General features: G+C 37.1%; 1 protein-coding gene across 1 annotated transcript; it reads right to left on the bottom strand.

The window, feature by feature from the left end:
• Nucleotides 1-1,645: 1,645 nt before the first annotated feature.
• Nucleotides 1,646-1,951, bottom strand: LOC113328083 (17.3 kDa class II heat shock protein-like). Its single transcript, XM_026575174.1, has one exon. It carries the CDS (start codon nucleotides 1,949-1,951, stop codon nucleotides 1,646-1,648), a length of 306 nt encoding a protein of 101 aa, XP_026430959.1.
• Nucleotides 1,952-11,040: the final 9,089 nt, after the last annotated feature.

The raw sequence follows: 11,040 nt of genomic DNA, 5'->3' as shown, positions 1-11,040 counted from the left end.
AGAAGAGTTTTGACTGAGTCTTGATGAGATGTATTCCTAACACTGGTATTATAACTAGCTTCTTCTATAATGAACTCGAAAGCATCACTAGTTTCTATCGGAGTCGAAGCTGCATCCTTAGCCATGGTTTAGAGAACAACAGAGAGGAGGAATTTTTTGTTTCTATGTTAGTGCACAAAAACGAATTGGAATGCATTGGTACTTATATGTAGTGTAGAAAACAATATCAAAAAACCTGATATCAAAAAACTTGATGTGGTTGCACAAAAGTACAAAACTTAAATGATAATTTTTTGGAAATTGATCATGATAAATCCTATGCACATTAATGCACCTACTTAGGTTTAAATCAGTCAGTCAACACCTACCTAACTTTGAATTTATGTACATTAATGCACCTACTTAGGTTTTAGCGATTTAGCTTCTAGTTTCATTGTATTGCCATACATTTGATTCTACTAGATGAGATTTTGTACTGAATCGATCCGGTTGATAACTCGGTACAAAGTACAATGAACACTCATTAATTTCGCAGTTTTGCTACATATACTTGGAAGTGTACACCGAGAGGGGATCCAACAGCCTCCATATCATTTGTTTGTATTGGGATAGGGGTGGGCAGAAGTGGCCCCCATCCTCCCACTCACACGGTACGCAGTTCGGTCCCCTTTGCTAGTTGTATCTAGACTTTTTGTAACATTCAATTTGCAAAAGCAAGGTGGTATTGACCGTGACTGAGACTCAGAGTTCAGAAATTGAAAGGGATTCGGAGGAGCCGAGGAGATGGTTTTTTTTTCTTTGATGGAAGGAGGAGGTGGTTAAAAAGTTAAAACTTAAAAGGTACGTCTGATTGTTCTTTTTATAGTTTACTGACGAGGAGAATTTTACAAGGACCCGTTAGGAACACAATAATTCTGAAGTGAGATTGATTTTGCACATACTCTTTAATGAGTAATTGTGCAATTTGATTTTTCAATTTATTAATAATGTCATGGGAGTCGACTCTTATAGCACTTGTGATAACGGATCCATCTGTATCTTATTTACAATTTTTAATGGATTGCACAAAATTATTTTAATGGAAATTGTACTATTTCTGAACTAAAATTCATTTTTGATCCATCTGTGTCGTTATTTTATGTATATAGAAAACGATATCAAGAACCATAGTACAAAAGTAAAAAGATGAATTCTTGGAAGTTGATCATGATAAATCCAATTCTTCCCCCTTTGGATTTTAGAATTTAAATCAGTCAGTCAACACCTACCTAACTTCGAGTGTATCTACATTGATGCACATATTTTGGGTTTAGCAATTCCCAAAACAAACTAATGCACCTGCCATACTTTTGATTCAGTACTGAATCGAATCGGAGTTGTATTTTTCCAATCAATACATCCAAGAAGTCAAAAATTTAAAAAGGGAGATGTAAAATAAAGCTTAAACCAAAACAAATTGAGCGTAACAAGAAAGGAGACACAATTTGATTAACCATTAAAAAATATACTAACCAAGAACAAGAAGAAACCATTTTGGTTGACAAGATAGCGATAACATAATCAACTACATAACTAACATTTAAACTTTTAAAAGAGAAGTTCTTTGTCCGTCTCTGTTTCCTACTTCTGCATTAAAGCTAATTAATCAGTCAAGTCTCCCTTTCATCACCTTGACCAACTTCGCCGTGCTTGGACGATTAAATTTGCTAACAGTAACGAATAATATTCCGTTGTGAAAAACTGCAGAGGCTGAATCTACATTTGCATTATTGGGGAGATCAAATTTCATTGAAAGCGCCTCCTTGTTGAAGCTGGCCCCGTATCTAACGACAAGAGTTTTGTCACACTCTACATAAACTTTGATTTCATTGTGAAGGACAAGGCCGCTTAAGTCTATGTGGAAGACATACGAATTCGACATTTCAACTGGAGTGGCTGCAACATTCACCATTGTTAAATGTACCTTGCTACTTAATTCAGAGACAAGGTTTATTTTATCTTAGTGAAAAGAAACTGCAAACGCATTGTGCTATTTATATAGAAAACATTTCTAAGAACCCATTGAAGTTGAATAAAACTTCGTCACTATTCTTCCCCCCTTGAACCTTAGATTTAAATCACATAACTTCATATTTATGGTGAAAAATGCGTGTATTTAGGTTTAACAATTCCCGAAACAAAATAATGCACCTTTTAGATTCAAACGAAAGAAAACTGACTTACTGACTTCTGCTTTTATTATCCTACCATGCCACAACATATCAGTGAGCAGCCTACAAACAAAATGGTGTGAACATTCTTAAACATTTATAGCGGTAGCACTGAGCTTATTGTAGGAGTTAAATATCGCACACATTAATAACTACGCGAAGTAAAAAATACAACATACGTGAGGAGTATCGCACACAACAAATTGAGATGTCATATCTGATGATGTCAGCAAAGTCACGGGTAAAGTGTGAGGAGTTATGCGAAGATGGGCGATTGTATATGAGCGAACATGTCGCACATAGATCCCGAAAATAAAGGGATTCTTAGCTGTCATTCACTATGTAAAATCCTATATAAAGAAGAGAGTAGTTGTCTTGTGGAGATTCTAGAACAAGTCTTGTAAGAGAGATACAAAGGGAGAGAGAGAATAAATTTATGTTACAAGAAGTGTCGTTATAGATCCATTCATCTTGTAAGTGATTTGAATATTCATTTAATAAAACAATTGTCCATGATGATCACATAGGGAGATAACTAGATTAAGTGGAGTGTAGTTGTAAGAAATCTTACAACTACATTTTTGGCGCTAGAAAACAGCTCTGGATGATAAATCCTGATATTATATCATAAATTGTAAAAGAAAATAGTGAGATCAAAACATTTAGCAAATGGTAAGGATTGAATCTGTTGTGGAAAAAGGAATGGCGACTAGAAGGAGTAGCAGACTCGCTGAACGAAGAAGAATTACAAATCTTGAGCAAGAGGAAGAAGAAAGAATGGACGAAAATAAAAGAGAAGAAAATCCAATTTGGTTCCAGCGAGGACAAGGACAGAATATTGATTATGATAGAGTGAGTTTCCATACTGCGATGAAAAATTCTACGGAAGAAGAACAGAGAAATGGGAACGAAGAACCAATTACAGCGAGTGAAGGAAATATGACGATTGCAGAGCTTAGAAAAAATTAATAATAGAAAGAAAGAGGGAAGAAGAGGAGCGTGCGAATTTGATCCGTCAAAATGGTGATTTACCAGAAGAGAATCTTAGATTTCAAGAACAAAGGTGAAGAAGCGTTACACGCTCAAGATCAAGATCCAGTAGGAATTCTTCCATACACAGCCAATCTAATCAAAGAAACGATAGGCGAAAGCAACATATGGAAGTCATTGAAGAAAACTCGCAAGAAGATTAAAATTTGGAAGATCACAGGGAAAGAAGACGTATAATTGAATTAGCAACTAATCGTTATGAGCATCCATGCGAACTTCTTTGTAGAGCAAATACTAATCCTGAAAGGGAAGAAGAATGTCCAAGGCAAGGACAAATGATATTACATGGTAAGGAAACACACAGAGAAGAATATGAGCTCGAACGAGAAGTTGCGCGTGCAAGAGATAGATAGCGAAGAAGGGAAGAGTTAGACGAAAGAGAATTACAAAGTGGATTGCGTCACATTGATAGTAGAAAAAGGGACACGAACATCACCGCATAGAAGATACGAATCAAGGTCGAATGACACCACAAGAAAGAGAAATATCAAGACATCGATATGATCGCACATACAATGAAGAAAGACACGATATAGTACAAATTGAAACAAATACTGAAAGGCGTAGACGAAGAAGAGAGGAAGCTGAAAAACAGGAGATATAAGAGGCAATACACCAAAACAATTATGAGAATAGATTGAGACAAGCTAAAAATACCTATGCAAGAAAACTTGGATCAATTATTTAGCAAAGAAATACTCAGGGAGATGGCAGAATTAAGAGAAATGATAACTGCAAAAAGAAATCATGGGAGAAGACAACTAGAAGAAGCAATGGAGGAAGCAGGAAAAACCTCATTTACAAAAGAAATTCAAAGAGCACCGGTACCACCTAAATGCAGTTTACCCGCATTTACAAGCATATTTGACGGTAGTGCATGCGCGATCCAACATGTGAAAGCTTACTCTAGATGTTTATTGCAGTGGGAAAATTATGACGCAGTAGTGTGCAAGTATTTTGCTGCAAGCTTAGCAGGTGACGCTCTGAAGTGGTTTGATGGACTACCTGTAGAGTCCATTGGTTCGTTCCATCATTTACAAAACATCTTTTTGGGGAAGAACATACGTAATAATCTATCAAGACCGGGGATTGAAACTGCATTTGGACTTTGCAGAAGAACAAATGAAAGCTTACGTCATCTACCGACTCGCTGGAGAACAATGTGTAGTGAAATGGGAAGGCGGGTGGACGAGAGACATCTTATTCTGGCATTCATAAATGCTCTTTTCGCAATAGATCTATTGTACACCCAAATTTTCAGAGTAAAATATACAATTACAATGTTAGAATTACGCGAATTTCAAGAAGAATATATATCCCTCGAAGAAAAGCAAACAGATATGGAATCTTACCAAGTTGTAATATCAGATTCGAAAGGTGGAAATACAAGCTTACTTCCGAGACTCACTGATATATTCTTGGATGATGTTGTAGTAATGAGGTTCAAACTCTCGGACTTGTGAAGATTAAATTTAAAGATTTAATAAAATTATATACAAAAATATTAACAAAGTGGGCGGGAGGTATGAGAAAATAACCAAGACACTGATTCCACTATTACACATGAATTAATGATGGTAAATAATCCAAAACTCTAATTATCTTTTAAGTCCTTTATATCTTAACTCACTAATAATCAAGAAAATTCTCAAACTTCAATTGTATCCCTTAAGCATAGATTATCTAAACAAAGCATAACCTATCTAATTGAATCATAACTGATTAGGAAAATTACGCAAAAATTTAAAACTCTGCAAAAGCAGTGATTGAGTGAATTATAATTAAATATTAGAGAAAATAAAATAGTTACCAATTATTCATGCGTAAATAGCTTCCTCATTGCCTTGGTTGTGGGGGAATTAGTCGCTCATGATGTTGGAAACACGCTCAAAAATCATTATTATTGCTCAAAAAGGTGTTTACAAATGATGAAAATGGAGAAATAATTCAAAACTGGGTTTTGTAACAATTATATTTGTTACAAACCAAAAAAAGACGATACAGAGGATTGTCACCGTTACTGTTGCTCTAAGACCCACGGCTCTGTGTCGCAAACGCTGGCAAATAAGTCTGCCTATGATGTACGACCCACGACTGTGAGTCGTTGTTACTGTTGGAAAACGACGGTCTTGGATGGTCCATTCTTCGTGTTCTTCATGTTCATCATCAGCAGCAGCAGAAACCGATTTTGGGAAAACTCGAATTTCTTCTTCTTTGGCTCTCCTCATCCCCCCGGACTCTCGACCCCCCTTCTCTGTGGTGCTAGCAGCCTATATATACCCATTCTGACCGAGAATATGTTCTCATAACTCCAAATAATTCCCATGCAAGATACAAAGATTTCTTCCCTGTTTTGAATCTTCACGCGTCTTTGCACATCTGACACACTCCAATTAGTCTGAAACACGTCCCAGAAGTAGTTAAACATACATCCATCTTACGCCATGCACAGAAAACACGTAGAATCCCGTGAAAAACTCTTCTCAAGTACGCACTCCCCTGTTTTTTTCTCACCGAGAATCTAGCCAAATACAGCTGACAAAATCGACGATACCACGCTTGTTACCACCATTCAAGTCATCCCAACAATTCCCAATCGTTGAGTCTCCTTCATTCTCGTCCAAACTGCCAACCCTAATTCTGGTTCTTTGAAACCATATTTTCCCGCCATAAACAGATTTAAAAGGTAGAAGATGGTGTCCCCCTAACCAAACTGGGGGTGCGAATAGCAGGTGCCCAACTGAGGTGCCTGATGTAATTTTAAAGTGGTAAGTAAGGTTGTCGTTCACTCGGACTTGTGTAGACTCGATTTTAGACTCAAAAATAGAAAACACTAAAAATAAAGAAAATATATTCACAAAAGGTTATCACAGTATCGAGAGGTACTGAGACTCAGGATTCCACCAAATTCCATTCATGTGACTCAAATAATAATTCCGATCAATTATAGTTCAAATATGGACTCTTGTTCTTTGCCAAAAATAGATTTTTGAAAAGCAATGACTGTAAGTCAAAAGCATGATGTACCAAAAATACATAGACCAAGCATACACCATCAAACGAAATCACACCCATTCAATAAAAATCATAAATCAATTAAGTATCAATGCAAATAGTCATAAAAGAATTATTAGAATTACCACATGCGTGAAATAGGGCTTCCTCCGTCATCCTAGTGTTAGGGTCTAGCTACTCATATTAATCACTTGCTCAAAATACATGTTTATAGTCCAAAAGTTGATTAAAAGAGTGAAAAGAATAAAATCAGTGATTCTACGACCCACAGAAGGCGTCCAGAGAAGAATGATAAAATTCGACTGCTCTAACAGAAACAACGATACTTCGTTTTCGCTTTCTCTGTTGCTGTTGTTTTACGACTGTTGAAGAACGACATTTCTTGGCTGTCTGTTCTTCGTCGTCTTCGTCCTCGAGCAGCAGCAGGACGCTTTCCTGCAGCTTTCTGTTCTTCGTCTTCCAGCCTCTCTGATGTGTCTCTTTGGTCTCTAAACTTCCCCAAACTTCTTCCTCAAACTCCCGATACTCTTCTGGGACTCGTAGCAACTCCTTATATACACAAAAACCTAATCGAATCCGAGTATATCTCGGATTATTCTTTTCTGCCAAATTACGGATAATGGATTTTTCCTGAATTCTCGCGGTTTCTTTTGTGTCCCGATGTATTTAGAACTCGTCTATAATGTCCAAGGAATCATCCTAGCCATTGGTACACTTCTAATACCTCACGTAATCTCTTCCTCCAATCAACAGAACCCGTGAAGCCCTATTTTTCTCGTTTTGATTAAAACTCGATTTCCAGCCAATTTTGGTACAAACCAATGATCATACTAGGCCTGTTTGGGTCCAAGGAAGATACCCACCAAGTTTCAGCGATTGGATAGCCCTAGAACTCGATCAAATCTTCTCCCAAAATTCAAAAGATGTGATGAACACTCCCGCCAATTTCAAAATTCAAAAGGTGAAGGTGACCTCCCCCTTATCCAGTTCCGGTGTCCCTTTAGCACATGCCCGAAATGGGTTACCCCTTATCCATAGTGAGAGTCTGAATAACACTTTCCCCTTGGGTGCGTTTAGTAATTTTTCTGGGATGTTTTCAACACTTTTCTCGGGGTTCCTCCGGGGTATTTATGGGATGTCACTGGTACGTCTGCTACGGAGGTTCAAATGCCACGTTTTGAGCCAATTTCGCCGCAAAAGCTTATTTCTCCAAAAACACCTACAAAGAGATAAAATACCAAAATAAATACAAGAATGAGAACTATCAATATATAGAATCGAGACAAATTAGACACAAAAATGTGTCTATCAAATACCCCCAAACTTATTATTTGCTAGTCCTCGAGCAAAACTAAAATAGAAAACAAAATCCTAACTCACTGTCGCAGGCATCGTCGATTGCATTTAGCGTATGCAATTAGCCTTTAAACCCCTAGGTGTCCCTAGTGGCCGAGTTATAGTCTCAAGAGGTCTTACAAGAGATATACCCACAAAACCTTTACTCCAGAGCCTAACTATCTACGCAGAACCTTGGAAGGCACTAAAGAATCTCCTTGGTTGGCATACTTATTGACTACAGGAAGAAGTACCCTGATGCGAAATTCCAATTTCTATACACGAGTTTGCACTCAAGCATACTAAAATTCATATAAAGTGACAGAGCTCTACTCAGATAGTTGCACTATGGACATCATATTCGGAGTCAAAACTAATCACATGGATAGATCAAGAAGATGGACATAGAAAAACATAGATGGTTTTGATGTTTACTAAGTGAACGGCGTTTCCCATATCTGTCTGAAGGCCTCCGCCAAAATGAACCTATCCTAATGGATTGAGATACTAGTCTGACTAATATCAACACACTGGCATATACAAGGGTACCAATGGTCGATAACCTAACTCTAGGTCAACACAACTGGCATATACAAGGGTACCAGTGGTCGACTTTGTTGAATTTATTCCTTTTGGTCAAATGGTCTGGTCTCAATTTCTTTTTTTTCTTTTTTTTTTTTAACTTTTTTTTCTTTTTTTTTTCATGGTATCTCAATCACTCTAATTCACCCTAGCATTGGTAACAAATTGAATCGTGAGCCCCACCAAATCACTTAGAAACATATTTAAAAAGAAAAATAAAAACAGAAGTGAAAAGGACTCAACGAGATATGGCGAAACTACCATGTTATTTCTAACACTTGAGCTTTGTGCTTTTATGAATAGACTCTTTAGATGTTTCCATCTAATCAGATTGGTTCCTCAACTCCTACAACCAAAATGCTTCCATCCACTTAGATTAGTTCGTGCAATCCTAAATAGGCATAAATTTCTAGGTCATGGAGTTTATTTATTCATACTGCAACTAAAAAGTTTCTCCCATACCCCCAAACTTAAATCTAACATTGTCCACAATGTTCTAAAGATAAAATTAAAAGCATAAACAAGGAGAAACTGTTACCATTTGAAGTAAAAAAGTTAAGGAAAGATATTACCGTGTTGCATGAGATTGGGTTACCTCCCAAGAAGTGCTAAGTTTAAAGTCCTCAGCCAGACATTGGAAGATTTAGTCACCTCATAGAATCATATATTAATAGACGGAATAATTTTGGGTCATCGAAACCAAATAGAGCTATCACGAGTAAAAGGAATCTGCAACCTGCCAAGAAAATTAACAAATAAAACGCACCCTTGTCTAGTTTCCTGTTTAAGACAACTACATCTAGCTGTGGTTCAGGTTCAGGTTCTATAACTGGGTCCAAATAAAATATTTTCATGGATTAGAATTCCTCAAAGCTAAGATCTGGTTCAGGTATTAGAGTCTGGAAAAACTCAAGTAAAAACTTAGAAGCACATAATAATAACCTGAATAATTGAGGATCCTTTGACTCACACAATCGACCACGATGAAACTGGTGGTCAATCTTAAGCAAATGTATCAACCCTAATCTCTTAAAGTAATTAGGTTTAGTTTCAAAACTATAATTGACACATCTGAAATTTATACGTTCCCGCAATTGGTTGAAAAATATTTGGTGGGAAAACAAAGTCGATCTTGGTATCATAGCCTGGTCTAACCTCATCAACCAGAGGATGGGTTTCTAACAACTGAACTTCCTTATGGACATCACTAGGTTCAGGAAAACGTGTGTGAAGATAATCTTGTAAAATGGTTGAGGCACATGGAGAATGATAATCACCCCCAAACTTAGAGTTTTGGGTATCTCTAGATAGACTAGCTAAAATTTCCTTAATTTCTAGATCGTTGGAATCCTGAAAATAGTCAATTTCTTCTTCTAGGTTATACTCAAGTGACACATCCTCACCCATATTTAATAGCTGTACGAGTTCATTCTCTTAGTCTAAGACCATTGTTTCTAAATCGCTAGACTCTAAAACGATATTCTCAGAATAAACTCGTTCCTCTAAACCATTATCGACTTCGTAATCAAAAGGAAATACTACATCATCTAAAGAAGTGGTATCTCTAATCAAATCCTCGTCCTTTTGAATAAGTGAATAATCATTAAAATTATCGGGATCTGAACCAGAATTAACACTATCATCATAAAGTTCATTTGGAGTAACAAATTCCTGATCACTATGCCTACATATTTCAAATTCTTCATCAAAACTATCCTCGTCATAATCATCATAATAACATGAAAATGGTTGAACCTCATCTAAAGTAGTGTTACCAATCCTATCCTTGTCATCTTGATTATGCAAATAACTATCCTCATTTTTAAAGGTATTATTGGAAACACTATATTGGAAATTAAGACTATCTTGAGCAGTTCTTTCTTGGGCCTCTAACAACATTTTCTGAGTCGACTCACAAGACTTCCTGATTATATCTTGGAAAGAAGGTTCACACATTGCATTACTTTCGTCCATAAATAAGTTATTCATTTCAGGTGAACTACGTGACGACTCAAGTAACTTTTGTGTCGACTCAGCTAACTTTCGTGCAGACTCTAGTAGAGAGGAATTTTGCTCGTATGACCGGTGGCCGTATGAATAGTAATTTGGCTCACCATGGTATGAACCATAACATTGAAAAGGTTGGTGTTCCCAAACACTACTCTTACTATGGTCATAATAATGATGATGTCCATATTCAATTCGGGTCTATATGCATTGTATTGGCTTCTATCATACCAGTTCGACATTCTTAATTGCAAGACAATTTTACACAACCACAAACAAGGCCGACTCGACTTCACCAAAGAAAACCTAAAGATTTCTAGAAAACAAAAAGCATGACGGCTCCACTTAGATTGTTTCTAGACTAGATTCTATCTCTCGAAGGGGAATTCGTTACAATTTGAGCAAACCCCTCTGGATCAATCCGAGCTAATGTGAGATGGAACTAAGGCGAGGGAAGCTCAATGGAGCTTTGATACCCAAGGCCTCACCGGCATTACAAGGCGGCTTGTTTCAACTCCCAGAAGTCATCATGAACTTTGAAGTTGCTCAAGAGGGTAACCGATATCCTTCGAAAAATTTCCTAACAAGCTCGTTACCTATAGGTCTCTTTCTAATCAGATTTTAAAGATTGGGTTCGCTTTAGGTTTTGTTTTCCTAAAGCTGGCAAGAAGAAAACGGTGATGAAATCCGAAACCTTATCTTGTTTTTGCCAGGCCTTGCCCTTTACTAGGAATACAGTAACCCGCTTGCAGGGGATTCGCGAGTGTTCAGAACCTTACCTCCCGTTCCAGACGGGGGATGAACCGTTGTAGTCGACTCGGGCCACGACTATTATGTCATG

Source organism: Papaver somniferum, unplaced genomic scaffold (genome assembly GCF_003573695.1).
Source record: "Papaver somniferum cultivar HN1 unplaced genomic scaffold, ASM357369v1 unplaced-scaffold_107, whole genome shotgun sequence".
Classification (NCBI taxonomy): Eukaryota; Viridiplantae; Streptophyta; class Magnoliopsida; order Ranunculales; family Papaveraceae; genus Papaver; species Papaver somniferum.
Note: the sequence above shows the minus strand (reverse complement) of the source record. Positions and strands in the feature narration are given on the sequence as shown.

What these genes read in the sequence shown, in the direction of transcription:
- LOC113328083 (XM_026575174.1), bottom strand. Translation starts at nt 1,951, where the DNA reads ATGGTGAATGTTGCAGCCACTCCAGTTGAAATGTCGAATTCGTATGTC.